Raw genomic sequence first — 13535 nt, forward strand, 5'->3', positions numbered from 1 at the left:
AAAAATTATTCTTTGATTTTATTTGAATAATCCAACTTGTTTCCCTTTGCAGAGTAACAGATACAGCAAAAACAAACGAGTCACTGGTGCTTTCTTTACTTAAGGAATGCAGTTAATGGCGCACCACTAACACGCACAATAAATAAAAGGTCCTCTAGCTTTAATTCAATGAAACAATTTCACACTTGAGTAATACATCTGACATGACACATCATTCTAAACTAAGTAAAACATTTAATGTGGCTCATGATAAAATTAAGTTAATTAGTTAGTTGAAATTAATAAATGGAGGAGGGATGGCAACTATTCCTGTTGGAAGCATTGGAGTTTGTAGTCTTTTTCCCACGGCACTGGCAGTCTTCAATCTGTTGACATGTATAGAAACACAAGTCATTCTCCTCATCATAATTTAATCACACTGTCAAGAAGCATCTTAAATTCTTAATGGTTGAAATCTTCAAGTTCACACCCGTGGCTTCATTTCCTTCTATAATCGTGAGGTGAATTTTGAGAGCAACAGGGGAGGATATGATTAACGGTGACTTGGAAGATTGTAACTGAAGCTGTCAGAAACCCTGTGCGACTTACTGGACAAATCAATGGTGGCTGTGTCGTCTTCAACATAACCAAAGCTCAACAGCTTAGACATGTCGACAGGAGCTGGATTCTTGTCAAACATTCTGAGAACACCAAAGTCATAAAGTGAACGTCATGGAAATGCAGATTTTGGAAAAACTTTTCATGAAAATGAAACCAAATGGTGCTTTTGTAGTTCCCAATGTATTGGACATTTTTGTCATCCCCACAAAGTGTCTCTTAGATTTCCATGAGGGACTACAGCTGACACAGCAAACATTTAATATGGACCCTACCCTTTAAACATTATATAAGATAAACTCTGGTACTCATTGCAAAAGATTTTTTTTACAATTGCCAGGTCATTTCTAGACTCTGTGTTCTTTTGACTCGCAAAGTCAATATTGTGTACCACGTTTGTTTTAGTTTATTACTTCACTGCAATGATGACAATCACAACTGTAGGATGTAAGTGACTCCTTTGTGGACTTGCTGACATAAAGTATCAAAACCATACACATGCACTCTAGCCACAGTCACTGTTTTGTCTAGGTGACTCTGCTGTGAGGTAACTTTGGGTTTTTGACAAGTCATTGGTATTTCATAACAGTACAAGGAACACACAGATGTGAAGGGAGCCAAAGCAAACAGGTGATGTGAACATGTTTGGTTTGGAATTTGCTGGTTTGATGCTCCCTGCCCATGAGCATTTCTGCCTAGTCACCACAACATGGCAACATATGGTGCTTGTTTACTGACAATATGATCTGGAATACAAAAGAATTCCAATTCAGCCATATATCATAATGTGTTGTTACGCTAGTAAATGAAACAAATAAATATACTAATTGCTTACACTCATCATAGATTCACATTTTTTCAAGTCAGTCATAAAACAGGTGACCTATATTTATCAAAAGTTTCCTGTAATCTTTCCTCCTGTTCACACTCACCTATCTTTTAAAACGACTGAAATGGTCTGACATAATAAGATCACTGGTCGAAAATAAATCTATTCTACTCGGTGCAATTCTGTTTCTGGGACTTGTAGTGGCATCGTGAGACATCCATTTGAATATAATACGGAACAACAGCGCCATCTTGTGACCACGGGAACTTACATCCTCTTGAATTTGCTGTTCCCATGATATTGATTGGATGACTGCCATTGAGTGTCCCCTTGGCCGTAATGAACGTTGTTGTTCTGCAGAACACAAAGCAAAGTCACAGAACGTGGTGGGTACTCTGTGAAGGTAAATATAGCAAGGATATTGTAAGATTCGTGTTCAAAGCTCCGGGTCCCGTGGCCGCAGGAAATTCAGGATTCGAGTTAAAGTTTAACAATATTTAATGGCAAAGATAATACTCATGTAGCGTTCACGATCGTGGGGCCAGAAAGGAGGAACTCTCCACAGACGGAGTGCAGCTCCCAAGGAGCCACAGACCGGGGCTGTCTCGAGTCTCCAGACCAGTAGAACCATGTCCCCAGAACAAATGCTCGGCTATTAGTATGGTCATGCAAATGAATTCACACCTAAAGGTTAGTTCCATTGGTCAGTTCAAAGGATGCCGCAGTTCTACTCGCTACGCCAATTACTAAACAGGCGAGGTCAAAGCTCACTCTTCCGGTCAAGGACAGGAAGTTCCCCTTCACAATAAAAGCCTATTATCCTGCCTTCCGAATAAAAGCAACACATTAGGTTTCAATCGGCATCCATTTTAACTATTGTCTAAACAATAAAACATTCATTCATTCTCATGCATCATACAGTTAATCATTACATTTGTCATTAAAACAGAATAATAAAACAGTGATCCTCTCTTATGTTTCATAATACATTCCTCCAGAATATTCCTCATAATATCCCAAATTAATTATCATATCTTTCTTTATGTATTAATTTAAAACATAAACTTCTCTTATCTACATGTGCAAATATATATAAAATCCACTACAACCTAACAGTCCCTCCTTTTATACTATTCCATAGTATAAACAACTTGTATTGGATTTTATTTCACCGCACTGTAAACATCACTGTAATACAATCTTTATTATCAATACCTGTGGAAGAAAAAACAATATCACTCCCTCCTTTTGACCCTGCTCTGCAAAGTAACTAAAGTCTAGGAGTGTTGTGATCAGATATGTGTCTATCTGTGCATATGTCTATGTGCATCTTCTTTCTCTGCACTCTCATCTTCTTGATGGTCTCCTTTCTCTGCATGTTCATCTCCTCCATGGTCTCCTTTCTCTGCATTCCTCCATTCCTCGATTTCCTCGAGTAAAAGGAAAACAGCAAGTTCAAACACTATATTTATTTTATTGTCATCATACTTCTGTGATTTTTTATAATTTGAATCAATGTGTTAAAGGTGCACGATACTCCTCTGTTGGCAGCACATCTGTTGGTGAGGTCCATCACAGCAGGCAGCCAGGTACACGATGAAGGTCAACGATGGAGAGACGAGTGTAGCTGGGAGAGAATTAAAACACACAGAGCGGCTTTCTGCGCTGGCTCTAACTAAAGTTGGATATCTGAAATATATTTGGAAATAATTTCCATATTTCCTGAACCAATTCTCCAACATGTCTGAGAAGTAGTCATTCTATTTCTATGTTTTCTTTTAATCTTCTCAAAAATTATCTCAAAAGGAACTGAATTATCCAGGTTCGGACTAGCAATCTCAAACTAAATTATCAAGGATCAGATTAGCAATCTCGAACTCCGTGTGAGGAACAGCTTCTCACCCGTGGGAGGAATCAACTATTAAATGCGCTTCTGTTGTCCAACGGAGTCTTAATTACTCGTCCAATCCCATCTATTTTAAATTATTTATCTCTTAATTTATTTATCTCTGCGGATTATATTAAATGTAATTGATCAACTCTATGTTCTTTTAACTATTTCAAATCCTGCTAGGATCTGATTGCGAGCTGGTATTCGTCTGGCTCTCCTCTCTTGCTCGAACACCTACTGAAAGAGAAAATGAAATCTCTCATTTCTTCTCAAAAATATTTGCAGCTAGGTATTTTGTGCCATGACATATTTCAGCTATCTTTGACATAATCGTCCGATTAGCTCTCTCGACTATACCCCGTGATTGTGGGTGATAGACTGCTCCGTGTGCGTGTGTAATTCCTAGGTGTCTTTCCACCTCTTGTAAGTGTTTGTTTGCAAAGTGTGTGCCGTGGTCAGACCCTATTCTCCTTGGAACTTCATATCTCGGGATGAGTTCCTTCTTCGGCCATTTTAAGACTGTCTTTGAGTCTTCTTTCTTGCAGGGGATCGCTTCCACCCATCTGGTGTATCTGTCGATCATCACGAGTAGGTATCTGAAACCTCTCTTCCTGTTTTCTGCACCCATATCGGTGTAGTCGATGCATATTTCTTTGAATGGAGCATCTGGCACTGGGAACTCTCCTTGGGGACATCTGTATGGTCTTTTCATACTAAAATCATTGCAGGTGGGACATTCATGGTGATGAGTTTCACCATCTCAGTCATATGGGATGCCACCAGAGGATGGAAACTTCCTCCTCTGTTCTTTTGGGATTCACGTGAGAGGGACCATGTGCCTGTCTGATGAGTCCTTGACACATCCTTGCAGGTGCCACTATGTCCATCGTGTGATCTCCAGAGTCCTTTCTTTTGGACGGCTCCATTGTGTGTCCACTGATTCTGCTCTGCTCTGCTTCTTTCTGCATGAGCTTGATGTCTTCTATTCCGAGTTTTGGGAGTTCCGGTGCGGCTATGTCTGTCCTTTGTTTCACATAGCCTGCTTCCTTCTTTGCTGCGAGGTCAGCGGCTTCGTTGCCTTCTGCCACTTTTGTCTTTGTGGTCTGGTGTCCTTTACACTTCATCACTGCTACGTGTCGTGGTAGCAGGATGGCTCTCAGTAATTGCTTCAATTGACTTTTGTGCTTTTGTCAATGCCACTACTTCTGCTAGCTGTGCAGATGCTGGCTGTGCGATGATTTCCGCAGAAATGGTTGAATGTCTTTTCTCTTGTTGCTGCACGACTGAGTATGCGGCAATATTTCCATCTTCACATTAAGTCCATCGGCCATGTCGTTTGGCTCGTATGAGACTGTGATATTTAGCTGTTGTAAGACTTTTGAAATCTTATCTTGTCATCGAGAATGCACTTGAGGTCAACTTAGGCAAGAACTCCATGTTCTGTGTTGACCTTGAGCTCAAGACACATCACAACATGAGCAGTTTTCTCAATTGCTCTTTTCAGGACTGCCAAGTGTCTTGTGCAACCTGTTTTGACCTTTTTCGATGTGGTCTAACTTCGAGCTGTCGTACATCAGGTCTCTCTCCTCCCTCCTTTTTCTGAAACAAAACAGCGGACACTATCCCGCTTGATTCAGAAACATCAAGATGGAAGGGCCTGTTGTGGTCAGGTGTAGACAGCTTTGAGGCTTAGCCAACTTCTTGTTTGGTCTTTGCGAATGCCTCTTCTGCATCATTTGTCCATGTGAGCAGGGCTTCCATGTTTCGGCTTCCTGCTTCAGTTTGCATGTCTGAATGGCTGTGTGAGAGACGTGAAGTCAGGAACGTAGTGTCGACTGTAGCCTGTTAGGCCCAGGAATGACAGCATCTCTTGTACTGTCTTTGGTTTAGCTGCACTCAAAATGGCCGACCTCTGTCCCGCAGACAGAGCGCACGAGTCTCCTGAGATCAGTTGTCCCAGGAATGACACTGCATTTTTGCAATCTGAGTCTTTGAGCGCTTCACCTCATAACCTGCTTTGGTTAACAGCGTTAGAAGGTCTTTCGTCACCCTAAGACAAATTGCTGCAGTTGGTGCAGCTAACAGCAGATCATCCACGTACTCTACAAGTACTGTGTATTCCGGTAATATGAAGTCTTTGAGGTCTTGCTTCAGGGCCGCATTAAACAAACCCGGGCTATCTCTGTAGCCTTGTGGCATTACGGGTTTGGCACTTGAATGTTCTGTGCAATTGTGGCTTTGTTGATGGTTCTTAGGTCATGAACCATTCTCCAGCCTCTGTTACCGGATTTTTGGACTGGTAATATCTGTGTATTCCAGTTGGACTCTGCGTCGATGAGTAAGCCTGCTTCATATTGTCTCTCGAATGCCATCTCTTTGTTCTTGTTGCAGCGGATATTGATAGCGCCAGACCGTGTCTTGATCTGGTTTCAAAGTCATTACCACGTTATGTTGAGTGGTGTGGCCAACATCATAGTCTCCTCTCGACCATATTAGTGGTGGTACTTCCAACATTTCATCAGTGGAGGGATGATTTGAGTGTTCCCTTCCATGATTTCTGTCAAGGTCAAGATGTCGGAGTTGTCCCTTGGAATACGAGTGTTGCTGTTTTTTCCAATAGTCACCATTGGGGTGTGGGACAGATATGGGGATTTGGTAGGAATCCACCTTTCTTTTGAGACTCTCCATCATTGGGCCAAGGTTTCTTGCTTCATGACCTGCTCTGATCAGTAGTGTGATTTGAGGGGCAGAGTCAGGTTGCAGTGCATACCAGTCTCGTTGGTCTGCAGACAGTAAACATTCAGCTGCAACTCCTTCTTTTCCTACAATTATGGCTTCTGTTCTGATGACTTCAGTTTCACCCTCCTTTTCTTCTTAGGTGGCGGCGTAGTTGTAGGTGCAACGGTAGGGATCTTCTGGCATGACATATGGATGTTGTGTCATAATCCATGGCAACTATGGCACAGGTGATGATAGGTTCTCGCCCATTTGGAACCATTATTCACTGCGCCGGGCCCTCTGGGCCTCTTCATAGAAGATCCACATAATCTTCATCCTGCACTATTCTTGCAGGCATCTGGTTCTGGTTTGGAATGTGTCGTCCAAATCCTCCTCTTTGTGGGCTTCCTCTGCCTCTAGCTGCATCAGGGCGACTGTAACATTCCTCAGCCCTGTGCCCAAGTCTGTCACAGATACGACAAGGTTCTCGCCACCTGTCTCTTCTGGATCCTCTGGACTTGTCTCTGTCTTTCTCCTCTTCTTTATATTGGTCCAGGGCTTTGCCCACTGCTTCCTGGATCTGGACGACGAGGTTGCTAACAGCAGCCATCTGCTTTCGCGCTTGTGGGCCGTGCTTAGCAGCCTCTGTGTCCTCTTTTGCTATCTGTAGCTTCAGGAGTCTCATTGACAGCTCATCTTTGGTTGCCTTTTCTTCTTCATCATCCTCGTGGTGCTGAGTGATGTGGTGTGTGATGTGTTTCTTCCACACTTCAAAGGTGTCATTCTTTATGCCCACCGTATGTTGCTCACGACTCAACTTGTCCGGGAGACCTGCTATTACAGCAGCCTTCCACATGTTCAGGTATGTCAGGTTCCTGTCATGTCTGGTGCCTGTAGCTGATTCCCAGGCGTCAGCTGCTTTCTTCAGGTACACCATGGCTTCTTCATCTGACTTTAGCTTGATGCTGGCTAGGTTGGCCATGTCGGGAGTATCTCTGGGATTATATGGCTTGTATTGAGGTGTGCCATTGCTCAATGTCATGATAGGTGCCTGAATCTGGCATTTCCCTCTTCTTCTTCACAGCACACTGGGCTTGTTGCTGCCACTGACATCTGACTGTCGTGGTGGAGGCTTGTAGCTTATGCCTTCCTTTGCTCTCCTCGGGAGGTGTTGTCGTGATCCCTGGAGGCTGTCTCCTCCTCTGCTGTCTTGGAGGCTGTCTCCTCATCTGCGCCAGTTGCATAGCACAGTTAATTGACCGGAAAGGTCAAGCAGGGCTCCTCTCTTGTGAGATGGGGGTGGAGGGGGCTGGGGCCTTGATTTGGCTCCTCTTCACTGAGGTGTCGCAGTTGGCCATGCGATTAGAATGGAGGCTCAGAGCTGGAGGTGGGGGCTCTGAGCTGGAGGTGGGGTGCCACCAGGACGCAGTCCATATGCGTCCATCGCCTGTTGTTCGGTTAGGGATGGCGTTAATGAGCGAGGGAGTGGTATCTTGGTGGGACCTATCTCCTATTTGTATCTATTGGGACGCTCTGAATTGGGGAGGTCATGACTTGGCGCCTCTCCTAGGCTTCCTTTGAGCCTTTCTTAATGGTAATGTGATGGACTGACGTTGTCTTTACCCTGTTCTGACAGCTCTGCATGTGACAGTTCACCTTCCTCTGCCTTTCTTTCCCTCTCTTTCTTCCACCATAATTCTCTTCTCATTAGGTCCCTGTCTTCCTCCTCTCTTTGCTGACTTTGTCTAGCATCCCTTACTCTGCCCTTTTCTCGGCCAGCTAATGCCCTCTGCAGCTGTGCGACCTTGTTCATCAGGTCTGCGACTGTTCTGCTTTCTGTGGAGTCAAACTCTACACTGCCTCCTAATAGTCTCTCTACTGGGGCCATGGTGTGTGGAGCTTCTCTTTTAAGTGGGCTGTGGGCGTACGGGGGAGGGTATTAACATATGATGGGATAGATGGAAGGGGTGGGAACTGGGGCTGATGGCAGAAGTACAGGGGCTGTCTCCATCGACAGCTCTTTATTCCTGTTTGTTTCTTCTTTGGGTTCTTTCGGGGTGTTGCTTCTTCCTGGCACCTCCGAGCAGTGTTGTCTTCATTCACTGCTATGCCATGTCGTGGCAGTCTTGCCTACACAATGGCTTCATTGGTTCTGGTGACGTCTGCTGATCGGGACGTGAACCAATTTTCCTTTCTGTTTGTCTTTCAGCTTGAGCACTCTCATCAGAGTAACTTCTGGTCTTCTGTGGGCCCCTCCAGGGTTGTTACGTCAAGTAAACCCTCGGCATGACATTGCTGAACATATTTCCTCAGCTTCTTATTCAGTCTTTTGGCTTGAACTATCGAGTTCATAGCAGCATAGAGGATGTCTTCAATCCAAGCGACCTGAGTCTTGATTGAAGTTGGCTCGACATTTTCCGAGAATGGGTACTGACTGGCTTTATATAAGGAAATGTAAATGTAGAAGGAAAAATAAAATTTCAGATTAAAATTTATCCAAAAAATTAAAAATTAATTTTTTTTTGAATAAATTAAAAAATAAAATATTTTCACACTATGTGTCTAACGTGCAAGTGTGATGCGATTGGGAAAAATATTCAAGTTAGGAAGGGACAAAAGTTATACACTGCAATTGGACAATAATAGGTTAGAGGGAATAAGGTTGTACACTGCAATTAGGACAATGTAAATTTAGACAAAAATGGGAAAAATGTGTTACTTTATGCAAATGGAACAACGATTACGTACAGTCCACACAGCCAAGCACAAAGCAAATGATACAGCCTTCAGCTGTCAAAAATGGGAAAAACTTGTTATTATTTTATATTGTTATTTTATGCTAATGAATCACTAGGGGCCCAATCAGTATAAGTGGGACTCTGTCCAACACTTTATACAGGCTTCTCCTGTGTACTTTTAATAAGCAAATTATTTAACAGGGGCCCATTGGTATAAACGGAACTCTGTTCTACGCTTATACAGGCTTCTCCTGCGTTTCAACCAAATCAATGGGAAAAAACTTTATTTTAAGCAAATTTTTAACAATTACTTTTAACCGCCAAGCATAAACAAGCAAATGATGATCACAAAAACTGCCAATTATGAGAAAAGCAAACGATAAAACAATTACTTTTAATCAAAGAATCGTCAATAATGAAAAACAAATGGCATGAGAACCAAAACCGCCAATTATGAGAAAAGCAAACGATAAAACAATTACTTTTAATCAAAATCGGTAATGATGAGAAATCAAACGATATGTCTTAATCAAAATCCGACAATCATGAGTAAAGCAAACGATAAATCAATTACTTTTAATCCAAAAACTGGCAATAAAGAGAAAATCAATTGCTGTAATAAACTGGCAATACTTAAATCAAAAAGAATAATGCATCAGTGGTTTACCACTGTCCTCATTCACTATTCAACACGATGGTGCCAATAAGGTTAATCCCTAGGGCACTCCATGGGGGGTGGGGGGGGTTCAACCACTAGGTGTCAAACCTGATGGTGAATGGCTTTCACTGGCAAAGACGTGTATTCTAAACACTTGTGACCCACATGTGGTCTTGCAGGGGGAAAAAAAATGGTTATTTTATAACCCTTTGTCTGTGTCCTCTGATCTCCTTTTTCCTCTCTTCTCTCAAAAAGGTTTAACTACTTATTCATCAGGGGCTCAAAATGGTATAAGTGGGATTCTATTCTACCCTTATCCTGTCTTCCCTGTGCTTGTCTCTTCTAATTATGGAATATATATATATTTACAGTATTTACAACAATAGCACGCTGTACTGCATAGAAAACTGTCCCAAACGGTCCCAAGGTAGGTGGGGCTCTTGCTCTCTTCACTCTACAGACCTGTTTGTAACAACTGGTTTATCACGGTAACTTATTTATCTTATTTCTTACAATAGCCCATATCAATTCTTGCGCCAGTCTTCGCTGGGGGACTTGAACCCTCCACGCTGCTAATCAGTCGCGTCGCGGAACGATTTATCTATTGTGGACTACTGGACGTTAAATTCAATGTGCGTCCCTAAAGAGTCTAAGGCGGAAATGTTTGTAGCGGACAATAGATTATGGCGAATAGCTTCTACGTAACGCTCACTAACTCCTCACTGTGGGGAGTTTAAATTAATAAACTCCGGCAGGCCGCTCTCACGGACTTCAACTCTTTAGGAACAATGCGGCACTATCTTCGCGTAACCAGTCTCGTTCAATATGCTCGTGCGACTTACAACAGAAATACACACATTTAACAGTACCACACAACACAAAACAAACATAAAAACACTAAATGAGGATCATCTTCACCACGGACCTAGCTTAGTCCTTATTCTATGTCGTGTTTTCACGCTAAATGTTTTAGCCTGGTCCAACAAGCTCCGCACCAATCCACACGCTAAAGTGTCTATATTAAGCTATGCAGGATTCGATGAAACAGGTTCCAAGCTTACCGATAATGAGTTGGCCATCGTGTGGAAAGGCGTGGATCTAGCGGGCCCAGTTCCTCAGCCACGAGGCCACAGCAGCTCACGTCGGTGGTCACCAAATTGTAAGATTCGTGTTCAAAGCTCCGGGTCCCGTGGCCGCAGGAAATTCAGGATTCGAGTTAAAGTTTAACAATATTTAATGGCAAAGATAATACTCATGTAGCGTTCACGATCGTGGGGCCAGAAAGGAGGAACTCTCCACAGACGGAGTGCAGCTCCCAAGGAGCCACAGACCGGGGCTGTCTCGAGTCTCCAGACCAGTAGAACCATGTCCCCAGAACAAATGCTCGGCTATTAGTATGGTCATGCAAATGAATTCACACCTAAAGGTTAGTTCCATTGGTCAGTTCAAAGGATGCCGCAGTTCTACTCGCTACGCCAATTACTAAACAGGCGAGGTCAAAGCTCACTCTTCCGGTCAAGGACAGGAAGTTCCCCTTCACAATAAAAGCCTATTATCCTGCCTTCCGAATAAAAGCAACACATTAGGTTTCAATCGGCATCCATTTTAACTATTGTCTAAACAATAAAACATTCATTCATTCTCATGCATCATACAGTTAATCATTACATTTGTCATTAAAACAGAATAATAAAACAGTGATCCTCTCTTATGTTTCATAATACATTCCTCCAGAATATTCCTCATAATATCCCAAATTAATTATCATATCTTTCTTTATGTATTAATTTAAAACATAAACTTCTCTTATCTACATGTGCAAATATATATAAAATCCACTACAACCTAACAATATCCGGCTCACTATTTCCCCCCCATTTCTGCATTGAATTAAGCAGTGTGTTATCGTCTCATTTTGCCTATAACACATTGAGAAACAATCACCTGAACCACAAAGTAGGTCTGCCCGATTAAGCGACAGTGTGTAACACTAGAGCCTTACTGACAAGCCTTTAACATGCAAACATAGCAGAATAAAACAACACAAGAGATAGAATAAATATGTTTTGGTATTTGTGGCTAAATAGCTTTCGAAGTGACTTTGACATTTCTTTGTTTACCTTCTCTTTGCCATTGCTGTCGCTATCATCCCTCCCCCAGGCTGACATGTTGTCAGTCCCAAAGGGGGCCTCTGCTGCTTGAAAGGCTCCAGGGTTTTTCATCTCTTCATTGTTAATTAGACTGTTGAAAAGAAACACACACAATGTAGAGACATATCTGACATGTATCCTTCACTTAATGAGAGCTGGGATATATAATGAAGATGAACAGCGTTACATTGGTGATTATTGTGGCTGATTATTGTGACTGTTTATATTGTCTTTTGATATTTTATTTACAGGACTTTATAAAAAGATTGAGAGTTAGTCGTGTCAGAACTGTAGCAGAACTGGCAGGAGTAGCATATTAGCAGCAAGTAGTAGTGTTAGTAATGGAGGCGAAAGCTTTTTTAATTCCCTGTGCATGATGGAAAAAAAACAAGACAAATGTCACCTTGGTTTCCCGTTGTCTTCTGATGTGGCGCAGAACCAGTCTGGAGGTTTGTATAGACCAAGTTTAGAAGTAATTGATTCCTCGTGCCATAAAAGTCCTGTTGGGCAAATAAAGGGCAAAAATAAGAGGCAAAATGCATCAACCAGCTCGAGGGAAATAAGTCTGGATAAAGCAAACTGATGGCTCTACCCTTGTGCCCTCCTTGTTTTGCAAGCTTGATATAGTCAGAATCACTTGCTAGGACTCCTGCCCTCCGCCCTCGGGCCCTCTCTTCAGGAAGAGTGCTGATGGTGGGGGACAGTCCTGGAATCTGGGAGATCTGGCCATTTATTCCTTGATATCCTGGTTTCACACCTGTAGAATCTAAACAAACAGAGTGAAGATGACTAGTTAACTGCTATCTACATCATGAGCTACACTAGCTGTGATGACTGGCACCATGAGGTATAACTAACATTACACTAAACATAAACAGGTGTACTTGCCAGATGGTGTTGATGGATCGGTACTCGAGAGAACTGAGACATTTCTAAGGGAAATGGAGACAAAAACCCGTAAACACGGTCAACCTCTTGGACGGCAGCTTGTAACGTTACGTCTTATTAACGTTAGAGCGTTGTCATTAACGTTAGCATAGGTTAGCTAACTAATGTTAGATGACTACTTTATCCAGTTCTTCAAGAAAATACAAACTGTAATTGACTAATAAGTCTAGTAAATAATTACAACTTACTAATAAGTAAGATGTTTAAAACACAGCAATGACGGTTCGGATTCAAATGTAGTAAAACTCACTCTGAATACATTTTAGATGCCGAACGAAGAACGGAGTGCTGACTGTTTGGAACTTCTGACTGCGTTGCCATGGACACGGTTTTCAGGTACAGTACATGGCGTCATATATATATATATATATATATATATATATATATATATATATATATATATATATATATATATATATATATATATATATATATATATAACGTTATAGATAGATAGATCGATAGATAGATCGATAGATAGATAGATATACTTATACCAAAAGTATCAGGGACCATTTCCGAATAACATAATATTTTATTTTGTATTATATATATTGGTGCAATATTGTGTTGAACTCAGCCTTATGTAGCTTAATCGTTGTCAATATGTCATAAGTTAGCCTATGTGTTGCTTATATTTGTTTAATCAACAATTTGCAAAGTTGGCTAAAGAGTACTAAAGGTGTCGATGTCATCTAATGATTAAAAACACAGTGATGCATTGCACACTCAGACAAGTTGGAATTATTAATGACATGGCTCTATTATTAAATTTGAATGCAGGACATTATTCTAACCTAAGATTTATATATTCAAGAAATTAACACCTCAGACTTTCTTGAAATTATAAAACAATGATGTGATCTCTTATAAATAACCAAAGTATATGATGTGTTCGGAAACTAAATGTGAAAGAATTTTATGAATTTGAATAATTATTCCCTGAAATACAATATGCTGAAAAGCTTGAATGATGAGTCCGGAACATGCGCAGAGGAAACGAAAT

The 13535-nt window shown here is 41.6% G+C and overlaps 1 protein-coding gene across 1 annotated transcript; it reads right to left on the reverse strand.

The window, feature by feature from the left end:
- Positions 1-94: 94 nt before the first annotated feature.
- Positions 95-12511, reverse strand: LOC117750580 (uncharacterized protein C7orf57-like). Its single transcript, XM_034561845.1, has 7 exons — positions 12466-12511; positions 12174-12347; positions 11985-12081; positions 11552-11672; positions 1698-1780; positions 589-680; positions 95-365 (listed from the first exon to the last, which is right to left on the reverse strand). The coding sequence occupies exons 1-7, from the start codon at positions 12509-12511 to the stop codon at positions 361-363; spliced, it is 618 nt and encodes a 205-aa protein (XP_034417736.1). The 3' UTR covers positions 95-360.
- Between the last annotated feature and the right edge of the window lie 1024 nt (positions 12512-13535).

This window comes from Cyclopterus lumpus, chromosome 21 (assembly GCF_009769545.1).
Source record: "Cyclopterus lumpus isolate fCycLum1 chromosome 21, fCycLum1.pri, whole genome shotgun sequence".
In the NCBI taxonomy this organism is placed as follows: Eukaryota; Metazoa; Chordata; class Actinopteri; order Perciformes; family Cyclopteridae; genus Cyclopterus; species Cyclopterus lumpus.

What these genes read in the sequence shown, in the direction of transcription:
- LOC117750580 (XM_034561845.1), bottom strand. Translation starts at nt 12,511, where the DNA reads ATGTCTCAGTTCTCTCGAGTACCGATCCATCAACACCATCTGGCAA. An exon ending in GAAGACAACGGGAAACCAAG is followed by an intron (nt 11,673 to 11,984) that starts GTGACATTTGTC and finishes TCTTTTCAACAG; the next exon opens with TCTAATTAACAATGAAGAGA. An exon ending in AACAGCAAATTCAAGAGGAT is followed by an intron (nt 681 to 1,697) that starts GTAAGTTCCCGT and finishes TGGTGTTCTCAG; the next exon opens with AATGTTTGACAAGAATCCAG.